The sequence below is a fragment of the Dasypus novemcinctus genome, chromosome 7 (genome assembly GCF_030445035.2).
Source record: "Dasypus novemcinctus isolate mDasNov1 chromosome 7, mDasNov1.1.hap2, whole genome shotgun sequence".
NCBI lineage: Eukaryota > Metazoa > Chordata > Mammalia > Cingulata > Dasypodidae > Dasypus > Dasypus novemcinctus.
In genome coordinates, this window is record NC_080679.1 from 24758516 (window position 1) to 24774573 (window position 16058).

A 16058-nucleotide genomic window follows, 5' to 3' on the forward strand; every position below is an offset into this window, starting at 1 on the left:
ATCTCTCTGAAGTGCCTTGTAATGAGCTTATTGTTTGGGCAAAGGTAACTTGACATTCCCATTTCTAATCAATAGCTAGGTTTCAAAGCATTGTTACTTTTGAGTGGCTCTAATTGGCTCTACAAATGTGCTCTGGACTAATCTGAGGCTTGAAAGACAGGCATACATCCATTTCTGCATGTGGGCCAAATTTGGCAGAGTTGCTAACTTCATCAAAAATCAACAATAGAAGTCAGTGTGATCCTAACCAATTGGGGAAATGGTCAGCCAACTGCAGTTTGAAGTCTTAAAAGCTTGAAAGGAAGGTAACAGCACTTGAAAGAAGAAAAACAGTTCCCTAGATTTAGAAGAGACTTGAACAGAGGTCAACAGCCCAGCATGCTTGCTCAGGAATAACTAAGATACTGTGTTATTACAGAGTGAAACAGACCTGGATTCCTACTCCATCACTTACAAGTTCTGAACCTCAGTTTCCTCATTTGTAAATTCAAGAGAATGGTGTCAACTTCATAGGGTTTTTGTGAAGGTTAAATGAGATTATATTAGGGATTCCCACCTTTACTAGATCATCCAGCTTGGCTTATCATCACTACAGCTGCCATCATCTTTGCACGTGCCATTCCTCTTCCCTGGGTTTCCTCCATTCTTTTCAGTCATTCCTTTCCCTCCTTCAAAACAGATTTCTTCAAAGAGGTCTAACCCCAGGCTAATTTTTTTTTACTCTATTTTTTATTAACTTTTTTTTTAGATACATAGATCACACAAAATGTTACATTAAAAAATATGAGGCTCCCATATACCCCACTCCCCATACCCTCCACTCCTCCCACATATACAACTTCTTTCATTAGTGTGGTACATTCATTGCATTTGATGAGTACATTTTGGAGTATTGCCTCATTGCATGGATTATAGTTTATGTTGTAGTTTACACTCTCATGGTCCATTCAGTGGGTTATGGCAGGATATATAATATCCTGCATTTGTCCCTGCAATATCATTAAGGACAAGTCCTGAAAATGCCCCAATATCACACCTCTTATGAAAGAAATTATTTTTTAATAATATATTCTTCTAGACCAAATTCATCTCATTAACCTAATTTAGGATGCATTATTCTATATCCATTTATGAGTGATAGTCATGGCTTCATATTTGCCTTTTATTTTCATGACTTATCTTTTTTTGTTATTTTTATTGTGTTTTTATTTATTTTTAATTGTATTTTTTTGAAGATACATAGATCACAAAAACTCTTACATTAAAAAATATAAGAGGTTCCCATGAACCCCACACCCCACTCCCTTCATCATTTATCTTTAAGCTTAAATAGTATGACTTCCTTGATAGGCACATGAGGATAGAGAATGCAAATAAAAAAGAAAAAGATAAAATTGTCTTTTCCTTGTTGTCTACCCTTTACTTTTTGGTTGTGTTCTCTGTCCTTATATGTCCATTATACAAATGTACACATGGTAGATGCTCCCTAATAGAAAGGATTAAGATCTTCTAATCATCACTGCTGTCCTGAGTCACCCATATATGAGCATCTTGATGTGTTCCTCTGGATGGTAATAGGAATCAGTGAACGGCTACTACCTCAGTGAACCCAGCACAGGATGAAAATGAATTATACATAAAATTTATACTTTACAGCTTGTAACTTTTAACCCTCTCAACAACTCTGTGGAATAGGTGATATGATTCTTATTGTACAGACAATGAAACTGAAATTCAGAGATGTTAAGTGACTTGCCCAAGGTCACACAGGTAGGAGATGCCAGAGACAATGTTCAAGCACAGGTCTGCCAACCCCAGGTCTACTGTTTTCCTACGAGCAGGGCTGCTTGCAGTGAGTCACTGGAGGATATTTGACTAACTGCATTCCTGAGACTTGTCTGGTTCTGGCTCAGCACTCTTGGATTTAGAGCAGGATTGATCTGGTCAAGTGGCAAGATTAGGAGAAAGACTAGTTGACTATAGAAGCATGGACCTATGCAGTGTGCGTGCACATGTGAGTATAAGAACATATCAATTATATTACTAGCTTTTGTATTACAGGGTTAAATTCAAGATAGACTAAAAGCAGTAAAATGATAGTCTACTAATTAGGTGTGTAAATTATTTTTAACAGTGTCGTTTCTTCTCTTTCCAACCTACTACTTTTTCCAACTTTCATATGTTTAAACAAAAAATCATGTTATACAAATAAAGAGCTTTTACTTCATCCTCTTCAAAATAGAGATGATTGAGGAGGTAGAATAGATCTAAAGGTGAGGGGGAAAAAAAGCAGTTTTAGCAGGGACCCAGGACTCGAGTGTGAGGTGGCCCTGGCCAGCTCTATCACTGCTCCTGCTTTCTGATGATGAAGTTGAGAGCTGCCCCAGGCTGTTGGTACGTTCAGATTGGCACTTCTCAGTTCTCCAGTCTTACTGCTGGCAAGAGCCTGGCAGTGACCTAAGCTAGGCTTTGTTTGATAGTTCTAAGGGACTGGCCTGATTCAAAAGTCTTTGAAGCCACATGTACTGAACAGCTAAGAACACAAGCAGCCAAGAAATGACCAAGATCCTTAGGCCCCAACTTGGATTAAAAATCTGAACTGTAGATATTGCCATGCTTCCATTTTTGTCCCTCCTCTCCCCTTTCCTCCAGTGAAGGAGATTGGATTGTTATTGATCTAAATTTGAGGTAATGATCTCAAGGCACCATTGTGTCCTGATAAAAGAGTATAGCTTTGGAGTAAAAGAGTATAGCTGGCAGTATACGGTAATTAAGATACTTTACTTTTAGGGCCTTGGAGTTGCAGAGTTGTCAAGTGAGAATAATAATTCCTAAGATTTCACTAAGTGTGTAAAGCACCTGGCATATAGAAAAAGACCTGATAATGTTAGCTCCCCATCTGCTTCTCCCAGTACACGCCCTGATCATTGAAGCTTCTAGTAGCAAACAAAAGGCCAACTCTTAAATTAACCAGACAGAGGAGGGTCTAGACTTGGTGAAGCACAATCGAAGGCAGCTAGGCTGCAGTGCTACGGAAGCACACGTGAAGCCAAGCTAGATCAACACTGCACAAATATTCTCACACTATACTTGACACTGATTGGAACTTTATCAGAGATTTGGATTCAATGGGATAAGTATCACAGTTTAAGAGAGGAGAAATGAGAGGGCTCAAGGAGAAATGGTTATAAATTAGAATCTATGAAAGAATCTTCAAGAACTTGTCTTTCACTTGGAGAAAGGAAGATTGAAAGTGAATTTAACAACTCTTCGGGATCATGAAGCAGGATAGTAAGCAGGATAATGGCCCCAATCACTAAGTCCAAAAAAAGAAAAGGGATAGAATATACATTAAGTGAGGGAGGGAGAAAGATTGGACTTAGTGCAAAAGTTCTCTCAGATATTATAAAACCCTGTGATAGGTGACAAAGGAAGCAGCTATGCCTGGACTGGGAGAAGTGCTACCCTGACTGAGGAGCCAGCCCCAGGAATCCGAGGAGAGGAGAGTAGGGAGAGAACACACTGCAGAGATAGGCCTTGAACCCTGGGAAACAGAAGTCAAAGCACTTTCAAAGAAAAGAAACAATGTAAGAGTAATCTATAACTGGGAAACTAGAATCCAAATGGTAATGTAAGAAAGAACATGGGGAGGGAGGTGGTAGGAGGGCCAGCAAAGAGAGGGAAACAATCTGAAAAGGGGCAGAGCCATCCTATAAATTACAAATACCTTGACTGGACTCATTCCCTTCTGTGTGCCTCAGTTTCCTTTTCTGTAATATGAAGTGCTTGGATTGAGCACTCCCTTGAGTCCCTTCTAGTCCCGAATTTGTGTTCACGAAATTGATCCAGAGAAAAGTGTGAATAAATCTGTGAAAAGCCCAAACAAATCCTGGACTGTGCTGGATGGGTGACTCCTGCCCAGAGAGGGGCTGGTGCATTGGTGCAGGAGAGGGCTGGGGCCCCGAGTCACACAGACCTGGGGTTGAATCCCTGCTCCTCACCAGGAGCAAGTTGCTTTTCTCTGAATGTCAATGTCCTCATTTATAACATGAGGATAATAGAACCTGCTCACTTGGCTGTTGTGAATTTAAATTAGGTAGAGCACCTCAAATACTTAGTATAATAATGGACAGTAGCTTCCATGTATCAGGTGCCTAAAAAATACCAAAAAAAGATACTGATTGTATCAATATTAGTGAGATAAGAATTTTTAGATCTTCACCTTTTTATTTCTATTTCTCTTGGACTTATAATATATATTGCAGTTTTAATTATATAATTATATATAATGCAGTTTAATATATACTGCCTCTTCTTATTCTGGCAGAATGAATCCTAATTCATCTGCTTTCCTCCAGGAGTCAATAAATACACACACAACTCACCACCATTTCTCTAGCTGCCCCTACATATGCTCTGTCCTTTTGAATTTATAAAGCAGAACTAGGAGAGTAATGATTTAGGATTTCCTGTATACAGGTGGCTTTGAGTCTTTTTCTGCATTCTTGGCCAGTCCCTTTACCATGATCTTTGCTGCCTCTCATTTTCCCCGGCTAGTGGGTTCCTCAGTATTCTGTTGATGTCACCATTTCAGCTCCTCTTCTCTGCGCCCTGCCTTGTCCCTTTGCAACTCCATCTTGCTTGTTTTAACCGTGTTTCAAACTCATCAACAACAACAATAAAACTCTGTTTGGCCCTTCACTAGGCTGGTCGCCCCACCTCCAGCTTCAAACCCGGTGGGCCATGAGATGCGTATGCCGGGTTGATAGAGAACCCAACAGGCTGCCAAGCTGAAAGGGCGCGTCGCCTGGGTGGAGCACCAGGTCATGTGCTGCCTCCTGCCTTTTGGGTTTGCTTCCCCGCAGGGGATACCGTAGGCGGCTGTGCGGTCCGGCCACTGACCCCCGCCCCTCGCGTCCGGCCGCGTCGTGGGTTGCGGTCTTCGTGGGGGTGGCAGCTCCTGTCCAAGAGGTTTGCGCCTGGCGGGGCACCCTGGAGCCGCGGGGAGCCCGGAGGCGAGGCCAGGGCGGGGTGGGACGTGTCCGGGCGGGGACGTAAACCCAGGCCGTGCAGGGGGCGCGGAGGACAGCGGGCGGGAGGACGCGCGACCGAGGAGCGAGCGGGACGAGGGCTGGCTAGTGCCGGGGCCGCCCGCCCGAGGGGGAGGAGGCTGCGCTGCCCTTGCTGCAGGTTCGCTGTCGAGCGCACAGGAGGCAGGGACATGGGTAGGGTGCGGTCTGCGCGGGGCCCGAGCCCGGATCTCCTCCATTTCCCCTCTCACTCGGCCCCGGGCTGCGCCGCAGACGGCAGCAGCTCCCGCTTCGCCCGCGCCGCCTGACCGCCGGGCCGGGGTGCTAACCGCGGGGCCCGCCAGCCCGCCGGCCCGGCCAGCCCAGCCCAGCCCGGCGGCCCGCAGCCCCGCCGCCCGCCGCCCCCCGCCGCCGCCGCGTTGCCAAAACAAACGGGCCGGCCTATTTATTGGCGGCCGGCGAGCCGGGCAGCTCAGAGTCGAGGCGCCGAGGGGGACAGCGCGCCGCCACCAGCCAGGGCCCCGGGCCCCCGCCCCGCACCTGAGTCCCGCCGGCCGTGCGCCGCGCCGCGCAGCCCATGGCGCCCCCACCCGGAGCCCCCAGGAGCCACCCGGCCGTCTGACTCCCTGCGGCGCTCCCCTCGACCCGCCCACCCATCAGCCCGCCAGGCGCCCTCGCCCGCCGCTCTCCGGGCTCCCCGGCCATGTCTCCCGCCTGGCTCCGGCCCCGGCTGCGGTTCTGCCTGCTGCTGCTGCTGCTGCTGCTGCTGGTGCCGGCGGCGCGGGGCTGCGGGCCGGGCCGGGTGGTGGGCAGCCGCCGGCGGCCGCCGCGCAAACTCGTGCCCCTCGCCTACAAGCAGTTCAGCCCCAACGTGCCCGAGAAGACCCTGGGCGCCAGCGGGCGCTATGAAGGCAAGATCGCGCGCAGCTCGGAGCGATTCAAGGAGCTCACCCCCAACTACAATCCCGACATCATCTTCAAGGACGAGGAGAACACAGGCGCCGACCGCCTCATGACCCAGGTGAGCGCGACCCGCCCTCCCGGAGCGCCGCCGCCGCCGCACCGCCGCTCGCCCGGCCCCACCCGCCCCTGGCACCTTTTCTCCACCGCCCAGCCCGCCCCTGGCACCTGACCCTCTCGCCAAGCCTAGCTGCCTCCTGCCCGAGACGGGTCGCATCCCCAAGGCTGCCCCCGGAGTCTGTGAGAAGAGGCTCCAGGCTGCCAAGGCCCGCAGGCCCGCAGGCTCCGTCTCCCGCACCCTCGCCGTCGCTGCCGACCTTAGCCCGCCGCGCGGCCGCGCCCCTTTCCTTTCGAAGCCGCTCGGCACCCCGGAGGCGAAGAAGCTCGGAGCTCCGCGGGCTTTCCTCCCCGCGCGCTCTTGGTTGGTTCAACTGTCCCCTCCTGGAGCTGAGCAAAGGCGGGTCGGAGCTGTGTCCCGGATGGGTCTGGGGTTAAGGAACAGCGGACCAGAGCTGAGCGGGGAGGCGGAGGTGGAAAAGGGAACCCGCCCAGCGAGCCCACGTGTCTGTCCCGGGAGCTGAGCGCAACGGCTGCTGTTGAAGGGTGGGGGCGCGAGGGGCTTCGGGCTCTGGGACCGAACACGGGGGATCCCTGAGTTTGACGGCAGGGATGGGGAGAATTGGGAAGCAGGGACTGGGATGCCGAGGAGGCAGAGAGCAGAGCGGACGCTGGTCCCCGCATGCTCCAAAGGCGACATGCATTCTGCCCAAGCAGGGCGCAAACTTCCTTCCCTGCAGCCCCGCCGGCGAGGGCAGAGACCTACGCCCCCTTCCTCTGGGGTTTTCCGGGGCTTCCCCCGCGGGCACACAGCCGTCCTCCTAGGTCTTTTAGGAAAGGCACTAGACCACTGCCCTCGCGTGCGCCCTGGCGCCGGGGCCGGCCGGCCGGTGTCGGGGCGAAGGTTGGCTGGTGGCCGGGGCCGGGCCGGGCGCCGAGGAATGCAGATAAGGATCCGGGCCACAGGCTGGGCAATCATTGACAGCTCGAGCCCGGGCTCTGGACCCGGAGCGGGGGCCGCGGGGGCGGGGAGGGGAGAGTGTGTGTTGAGGCGGAGAGGCGCTGAGCAAGGGCCTGCGGGGGGGACGTGGGCGGGGGGTTAGAAACCCCGCGGCAAGGATGAGAAAGCACCCAGAGCTCCCTTCCCTGGCTGAGCGCTGCCCCGCAGGCTGCCCGCCCGTCGAGGGCCTCCGCTTCGGGTATAGCCACTGTTGACTCCTGGGAGGCACATTCCAAGGGTCTGTGGGACCCCGGCCCTGCTGGGTGGGGTAGGTTGAGATGTGGGCTGCCTACCCTTGGTGGCACCTCACACCTCAGAGTCAAGGACTTGTGAAAGGACCTCTGCTCCTCAGATCTTAGGCAGCAAGGGCAGACGGTCCCTCTGCTCCATCCCCCAGCACCTGGCGCCACCTCCCACCGCACGGGAGGCAGAGCGAGGAGCCGGCTCCCTGAGCCCAGAGGTTTCGTTCCTCTGCTCACTTTCCACACCTGGGCTGCGCAATGGCACAGAGGTGCGCTAAAGGCCTCTGCTCACTTTCCACACCTGGGCTGCGCAATGGCGCAGAGGTGCGCTAAAGGCTCTGGGTTCCGGGGGCCGTTGTCTGGGGCTTGTCAACTCCACGCACCCCTTGTAGCACTGCCTTCCCCCCACCCGGCCCCTGGCACTAGCCTTCCACCTGCTTGCCCTGGCTCACCGTCAGTTCCATCACCTCCGGTGCGGGCTGGTTTGGGATCAGAGGAGGTTCTCAGCAGGAATGCGCTTCAGTGCCCAAGGGTTCCAGGAGGGCAGGGATTCCCCTCCAACACACCCCGGTGCACCTGCTGCGTGCCTGGGCCTCAGCCCTGAGGCTACGGTGACACCTACTGGGCACCTCAGGCCTTGCACGCCTGGCAGGCGAGCCGCGGGCGGTCTGCCCTGCCACCTTCCCCACCCTCCCCGTCCCAGGCTCCAGCGGGTTCTGGTGCCTTGGCAAGGCAGAGGAGTGGCCCATTGGTGAAGGGACTCATACCCCGAGGGGGAGAGAGAGCACTGGAGGGAAGGGCAACCCCACCTGTCAGGGCAGGGTACCTCGAGGGTGCGTGCCTTGACGCACGCTCCTGATTTGTGGCACCACCATGCGGAACAGCTCCCTGAGGCCGCCTGGATCCTAGAACCAGAGGGAGCTCGTTGGGGAGCTCTGTTTTAAGAGAGGAAGGCAGAGCACCCCACACACACCCCGGGTTTTTCAGCCCCACTGGGTGCGGTGGGCGAGGCTTGCCTGCATCCCAGCGGACTCCTTTCCTAACTGCGCCGCGCTTTCTTGTCGCAGCGCTGCAAGGACCGCCTGAACTCGCTAGCTATCTCGGTGATGAACCAGTGGCCTGGCGTGAAGCTGCGGGTGACCGAGGGCTGGGACGAGGACGGCCACCACTCGGAGGAGTCACTCCACTACGAGGGCCGTGCCGTGGACATCACCACGTCCGACCGCGACCGCAATAAGTACGGACTGCTGGCGCGCCTGGCGGTGGAGGCCGGCTTCGACTGGGTGTATTACGAATCCAAGGCCCACGTGCATTGCTCCGTCAAGTCCGGTGAGGCGCCGCCGGGGGGCTGGGCCCGGGGCCGGGGCCGCAGGGAGTGGGCAGGCGGCACAGGGCCCGGTGGGGCCGAGAAGGTGAAGAGGCTGGGCCGGGGATGGAGGCGGGGATCCCGGGGAAGAGGACCTCGGCGGCGCTCCCTGCGGCCGCTGGTGCTGGCCGGCTCTTCCCATGCCTCCTAGTGCCTGGCAGGAGCCTAGGGAGACAGACCCTGTCCCAGCGCCTCCAGGTGCTGCCTGGGCAGCCCACAGTCCAGAGCCTGCTGCAGGAGGTGCAAGACAGAGCAAGCTGGACAGATGGAGAAAGCTGGGCTGGCAGAGATGGCCTCCCCCCTCCCGAGCGTGGTGCAGAACGGAGGCGGGCGGTGGGGCCAGGGGCCAGGGCCCGGGGTGTGCCGGACACCAGCCTGCCTGACCGGGAGCCCCGGAGGTTCAGAACCCCCAGCCCGGCTACAGGTCAGGCCCTTTGGGGCACTACCTAGGCTCCTCCCAGGGGGCGCAGGCGTCCCCAGCCTCTCCCCTAGGACCCTGAAGCTGGAGCTCCGGGGCAAAGCCAACAGGGAGGGCCAGAACAATCAGAGTGGACTCAATAAAGTGGATTTTCCCAGACTGGCCGCCTTGTTGATCAGAATTGGCTGGAGCTGGGGCCTCGCTCCCCTGCTCCGAGTCTTGCCAGCATCCCTGTCACCTACACTGAACCCAGACACAGACAGTACAGATGGTTCCCCTGTGATCCCAGCCGGGCCCCACCGGGCTTGCAGTCCACGCCGGCCCCTCATAGTAATCGCACTCACAGACACGGCACATGGGAACCTGCGCTTTGGTCTGTCTGGTCCTACCTGGGCTCACAGTGGTGACCACCTTGACCTTCCCCAGTCAATTCCATCCATGTCCAGTCACATCAGCCCTTCACCTGCACATGGTGTCCTAGTGCCAGCTCCAGACTGCCCACTCTGTTCTTCATTCCTGACCCCAAACACTGTTCTCCATCCCACCGGCCGATGCCACTGTGTCCTGACCCCCCAACAAGGACCCAGCACATCAGCTGAACACAGTGATGGTGTCCTCACCCCCGGCCCACCCCCTGACTTGACTGTCCACTCTGAGGCTTCCCCAGGAGTGTGTGCTGGCCCCGTGGGCTCCTCTCGTCTCACTTCCTTATAGAATCATAGCAGCTGGGGTCATTCTGAGAGGGCAATTTTAGGGGAGTGACTGAGCAAGGGGTGAGAAATATTAGGACATCTAGGGCCCCGAGGAGCTAAGCCAGAGGGCGCAGCCTTCCCTGTATCACTTCTCAGCCACCCCTGGTTCCTCTGACCTTCTGGCCCCTGCGATTGCTTCGTAGCGTGGCCAGGAGGGGAGCAGCTGGTGGGGGCTGCACCTGGGCTTCGGGGGGGGGGGCTTTTCCCCTCTCACACCCTTGGCCTGGGGGCCCCAATAGGCTCCGCTCATTGCAAAGGATTAAGCTGGGGAGAAGGGGACAGAAGGTCACACTGTGGGTTGGGTGGTGGGCATTAAGTGGCATGGGGGGACCTGGGGGATCAGGAGCCAGGGTCCAGTGATGGGGGCTTTCTGGCTGGGTTGTGTGGCTGGAGGAAGGGATGGCTGGGAATCTGAGCTCCACAGCAGTGACCCCTTCATGTCCCTTCTTCCCACAGAACACTCGGCTGCAGCCAAAACAGGTGGCTGCTTCCCCGCTGGAGCCCAGGTGCGCTTGGAGAGCGGGGCCCGTGTGGCCTTGTCAGCTGTGAGGCCCGGGGACCGGGTGCTGGCCATGGGGGAGGACGGGAACCCCACCTTCAGTGACGTGCTTATTTTCCTGGACCGTGAGCCCCAGCGGCCAAGGGCCTTCCAGGTCATTGAGACCCAGGACCCCCCGCACCGCCTGGCCCTCACACCGGCCCACCTGCTCTTCACCGCCAACAACCACACAGAGCCAGCCGCCCACTTCCGGGCCACCTTCGCCAGCCAGGTGAAGCCGGGCCAGTACGTGCTGGTGGCCGGGGTGCCAGGCCTGCAGCCTGCCCGAGTGGCGGCTGTCTCCACGCATGTGGCCCTGGGGGCCTACGCCCCGCTCACGAGGCACGGCACGCTGGTGGTGGAGGATGTGGTGGCCTCCTGCTTTGCGGCCGTGGCTGACCACCGCCTGGCTCAGTTGGTCTTCTGGCCCCTGCGACTGTTTCACAGCTTGGTGTGGGGCAGCTGGACCCCGGGCGAAGGTGTGCACTGGTACCCCCAGTTGCTCTACCGCCTGGGGCGTCTCTTGCTGGAAGAGAGCAGCTTCCACCCGCTGGGCATGGCCGGGCCAGGAAGCTGAAAGCGTCCTACCACTGCCCTCCCGGAACTGCCATGCTGGGTCCAAAGGCCTCTTTGTCCGGAGGGTGCTGGGCCTGGAAAAAACCCGAGCGAGGCGCACTGGATCCCACCATCTCCCCCACCTCGGAGATACACCATTGAGACTTGACTGGGCAACGCTGGTGGCCCCTACCCCCTGCCTTGGCATAGCCACTGAGCGTCAAGCTTGGCTGGAAGAGGTGAGGGTCTGTCCTTCTGTCCTAGGGTCATTGGGGCTGACATGGTGGGTCGCAACCCAGCCAGTTCTCACTAAAAATTTTAAACCCTGCATCCCCTGACAGGGAGGGCCGATTCTGTCTGACTTAGGCACTCCCCTTAAGGGGGCTCGCACCTCAGTTGATGCTGCTAGATTCCCTGGGAGCCAGCAGGGAGCTGACTGGACTCAATGCTGCCCAGAACTGAGAAGGCTTCAGGGGTGGGGCAGCCAGCCTGGCCATCCCAAAGCATGACCTTCCTCCCTGGCCACACTCCTCGGGACACGCTTAGAGACTGTCGCTGTCAGTGAACAGAGTTCTGTGTTCCAGCCAATGTGACCTTCGTGCCGGGACTGGGTGGGGGAGGGGCTGGATGTCCTTCCCCCCCTGCCCAGCCCAGATCCCTTTTCTGCTGATGATCCCCACCCCACCCCCCTCCGGTCAGTTTCCTCCCCTCTTATTTATTGGCGCCGAGGGGGAAGCCCACGGGAGAATTTTGGGGATGTTTTGGTCTTTTCTTCCTTTTGTAATAAAAATTATTTAAGTTGTTAGAGCCCTGGAGTCCATCGGGTTGAATGGGGCCAACATGCAGATAGTTTGGAGCCAGGGTGGGTCTGCCCAGGGTTGGCTAGCCCCTCCCCAGGGAGGCCCCTCCCCATGGGCGCAGCCTCCAGCGCTCTCGCCCAGTCTGCAGGTTTTCTTACGCAGGAGCTCTGCAAAGTCCCAACAGAGAGCTGTGCTCTGCACCCGGCTGATCCCAAAGTTTGTACCCAAAGTGGTTAGACCAGAGAGCCAACCGATGTGACTCGTCTGTGGTTGCTCCACTCATCCGAAATCCAGCCATCGCTCCCAGTCAAGGCGCCTTCCCTGGCTATGCCAGTCTTTCTTGGGTCCTGGTTTCTGATTCTTCTGTGGGTAATGGAACACAGGGTGAAAAGCTACTACAGAATTAATATTTGTCTTGCGGCTCATTTTGACTTCTTGGATAGATCAGCGGTCCCTAATTTAGCACTTCTCAAACTTTACAGTCACCTGGGCAGCTTGTTTCAAAATGACCCTTTGGTCCCTCTTCCAGGAGTCAGATTTACTAGATCCGGAGTGAGGCCCAGAAACTTATGTTTCCAAGCACCCCAAACATCACAGATGGTCTGTGCACCACACCTTGAGAAACACAGGCTCGTCCAGAGCAGGCCCAGCGCATTGTTGAGACAGGAAGACCCCTTTTCTCTCTTTCTCTGTCTCTCCCAAGGATAAGCTGAGGTTCCCAGGTCCAGTGAGCTGCTGGCACCAACTTGCAAGAGCCGGTTGTTAAATTCTCAGGAGTTTTGTAGCCAGTAGACCTCATGCCACAAATTAGGGCTCCCCCCACCCTGGAGAGCTGGTGTTAGAGCATTTGCCCACCTACCACTGCCCAGGCGCTATGCTTTCACCGAGATGACGAGGTGGCCTGGTGGCAATGACTACTCTGAAACACCATTCCCCAATCTCCACGGAGAGACACTCCACAGAAAACTGGGTGGCCTTGGGTTTGGGGTTTGTGTCATCTGGAGAATGAGACCCCCACAGCTCTCAATTAATGAACACTAACCGGGACCAGGCACTGTTCTATCGGAATGTACGCCATTTAATTGTCATGACAACCGTATGCGGTGTGTGCTTTTAATATTACCATTTTCCAGGCGAGAACACAGAGCACAGGGAGGTTAAGTACCTTGCCCAAGATTATACAGCAAGTGACAGAAGCAGGGTTTCAACCCATACAGTCTGGCTCTTGGGCCCACTGTTTTCACCACCAGCCTTTTACCTTGGTGAACCTGGGACGTCTCTGGAAGGCAGTCTCAGCGTTTCAGAACCTGCACTGCACTGTCCTTCTCCAACACCCACACCTGCGGCCCCTACCTGCAGCCGCTGCCTGCTGGGCTGCTTCTCCGTCATTGGCCAGTTGGGAGGGGCTGAAACAATGCCACGGTCCTTAGGCAGCTGGGTGTGCTGCTGGCGGGGAGCCAGAAATAGATGCCCCATCCATTGGAGAACGTAGCAAAAAGCCATCCTTCCTAGCAGGATGGCGCCAACTAGAAAGGCGCCTCTTCTGACCTTCTGGCGGGCAGCGCCTTTCGGAGAGAGAACCGCGCGGAGTGCACGCTGGGGGCGCGCAGCACGTCCAGGTCTCCTACCCCTTGCCTGCCAAGCCTAGACCCCTTGTGCAGTACACAGTCTGTCCGGCCGTACACCCCAGCCCCAGGGCCTCCACCTGGCTCAGCCACCTCTGCAGACGATGGCGGTGCCGAAAGAAGCTCGGTACCGAAAAGTGCGCGACCCAGGAGGGAGCGCGGGGCCATTCGCCAGGGGCGGGGCGGGATGTGCCAAGCCCCGAGACTTCCTGGCGGTGGCTCTGGGCTGGGCCTGCAGCCGTGTGACTCGGGCAAGGGTAGGTAGCTGGAAGGTCCTGAGCAGAAGCGTGAGGGAAGTGTGGGCACGCTCCCGGCCTGGGGCTTTTGTTGCTGGGAGCGAAGGCTGTGAAAGGCAGGTGAGACGCCACGCCCCTCGGCGGGGGCGGGGCCTGCCCGGGGGTGGCGGGAACGCCCCAAAGAAGGGCTCACCCGGGGAACGGAGGCCCCGGGGGAGGAGGGTGCTCCCCGCTCTGGGGAATCTCCCTGGCAGGGGCAGCTCCCCCATTCCGAGCCCCAGGGGCTCGGCCCTCTGTTCCACACCCCAGCCCGCTTCTCAAAGCTTCTTTGTTCCACGGGGCCTAGCAGTGGCCGGCCCCGACCTGATAAGGCCAGGTTGGGCAGATAGCGACCCAGCCCTGCGCCGCCCCCAGCCGCACCCGGCCGCCTCGCACGCACGCCTCGTTCGCCCCAGCTGGCCAAACACCCGGGGACTCTTCCCTGCGGGCAGGGGCAAGGTTTGACCCCTGGGCTGGCCTGGCCTGCAGCTCATTTAAGCCCCTCATCCACATGGAAAAGTGGGAGAAGGGACTTGTTATCCTCGTTTCAGGAATAAATAAGTTTCTAAGAGAGGAAAGGACTTGCCCATGGTCATTTCTTCCACAAGCAGGAACACTTATTATGGGCCAAGTGTGCTACTTACATTATCTTTTAAAATTCGAACAGTCTGTGATATGAGGTTGTCCTAATTCTTATTTTGCCGATGAAGAAACTGAGGCTCAGAGAGGTGAAGTCACTTTCCCAAGGCCACACGGTAAAAGAATCCAGGCCAGAGCCTAGGTCCCCAGCAGCAGTAAACTGAGGAATGGTGGAACTGATGCGTTGCCATCTGAGGGGAATGGGAGGAAGGCACACCCAGCCTCAACTGAAAGATCCAGTGGGACTAGGGGTGGCCAGGCGAGGTGGTCTGGGGGAATAAAGTTCTAGGTGGTGATGGTGGGGTTCAAATATGTCCACAAATTCTTTGACACTTCCTATGGAGAGGCAGGTTCTGTGTCCCCTCCCCTTGAATCTGACCTGAGATTGGATAAGAAAAGGTCACCCACCTTCTGCCTGAGAGAAACAGATCAACCTGGGAGTGCTATGCTGGAGAGGCTCTGGGTAGGTCCCATCCTCAGCTGAGCTGAGTTCCCAGCCTACAGCCAGCATCAACTGGCAACCATGTGAGTGCGCCATCTTAGATGTCCAGCCCAACAGAGCCTTCAGATAGTGGCAGCCCTGGCCAACATCCGACTGCAACTGCATGAGAGACCTCAAGGGAGTACTCCCTGGCCAAGCCCTTCCAGGATTTCTGACTCACAAAATTGTAAGCAAAATGAAATAGTTGTTTGGAACGTCAAAGTTCTGGCATGAGTTCTTACACAGCGATAGTAACTAGCACAAAAGGCAAAGAGGGAATGGAGCCTCCTGAAGGCATCTCCTGAAGCTTTCCTGAGACCTTTAACACAATTTTACACCACAGGCTTTTAAACAAAATAGAGCTGGAGGAGGTGTTATGTTCTTTCATATTCTAAAGGGGTAGCATGAGAAGAAATGGAATAAACTTGGGGCAGCTGGAGATGGGGACAAAGGGAATGGCTAAACAAGCACGTCTTTCTACACTCAATCAATGGAAAACAAATTTGTGTATCTGCTCTGGTGGCAGGATCTCTGCTGATATCAAACTCTTGCATGTGTAAAGAGACTTGTGGTGGTTCTGCGAGGAAGAAAGCTGGGTTAGTGAGTAGCAAGGAATTGTACATGGTCAAGTGGAAAGAAATGCTATTAGAGATTTCTAAAAACCTAAATTTTAAATGCTGAAGAAAGTGTCCAGAGTTTGACACCTGGAAAGGAGCTGGACACTCCTGGGCACAGTTCCTGGTGACATTTGTCCTGCACACAATTCCTGGTGACATTTGCCTAGAGTGCCTCTGCAAACAGGAGCTTGCAGGGCCTCAGCAAGAAGATTCATGAAAAGGAATCGGAAAGCACCTTGCTACCCTAATAAACTCCAGGTGTATCTGCATCTGGCTTCTGTGCACGCCTCTCAGTACCCAACTAGGAAGACTCAGAGGAAAGCAACCAGGCAGGTAATAGGGTCTGCATGTGGCCTGGGGAGTGGTTGGGAGTGTGGGGGTGTAGAAGTTAGAGTGAAGGACAGGTTTCTTGGTTTGGAACTCTTTAGCCTTGAGAGACAAAAACTGGGTATGATCAAAATCTCATAACGAGGGAAAATAGTAAGTTTACAGTGGAGAAACCTGGCAGGTACCCCTTCACCCAATTGATCAAGGCTAACATCACCAATAATATATATTGACATCACAGAGCACCTGCTATGGTGCACTGAGAAGGGAACATCACCTCTGTATTTTCCCTCACAATAATGCAAACCTCACTCCAATCAAGAGAAACCATGAGACAAACCTGGACTGAGGGACATTCTACAACTTATCTGGCCAG

General features: G+C 55.3%; 1 protein-coding gene across 1 annotated transcript; it reads left to right on the forward strand.

Moving 5' to 3' along the window:
* The first annotated feature begins 5463 nt into the window (after nt 1-5463).
* On the forward strand, nt 5464-11871 carry IHH (Indian hedgehog signaling molecule). The gene is made up of 3 exons (XM_004467787.4): nt 5464-6051; nt 8357-8618; nt 10282-11871. The coding sequence occupies exons 1-3, from the start codon at nt 5734-5736 to the stop codon at nt 10938-10940; spliced, it is 1239 nt and encodes a 412-aa protein (XP_004467844.2). The 5' UTR covers nt 5464-5733; the 3' UTR covers nt 10941-11871.
* Nucleotides 11872-16058: the final 4187 nt, after the last annotated feature.

Bases quoted from the DNA above. Each gene is read 5' to 3' on its own strand.
- IHH (XM_004467787.4), top strand. From the start codon at position 5,734: ATGTCTCCCGCCTGGCTCCGGCCCCGGCTGCGGTTCTGCCTGCTGCTG. The intron at 6,052-8,356 runs GTGAGCGCGACC...TTCTTGTCGCAG, and splicing joins CCGACCGCCTCATGACCCAG to CGCTGCAAGGACCGCCTGAA. The intron at 8,619-10,281 runs GTGAGGCGCCGC...TTCTTCCCACAG, and splicing joins GCATTGCTCCGTCAAGTCCG to AACACTCGGCTGCAGCCAAA.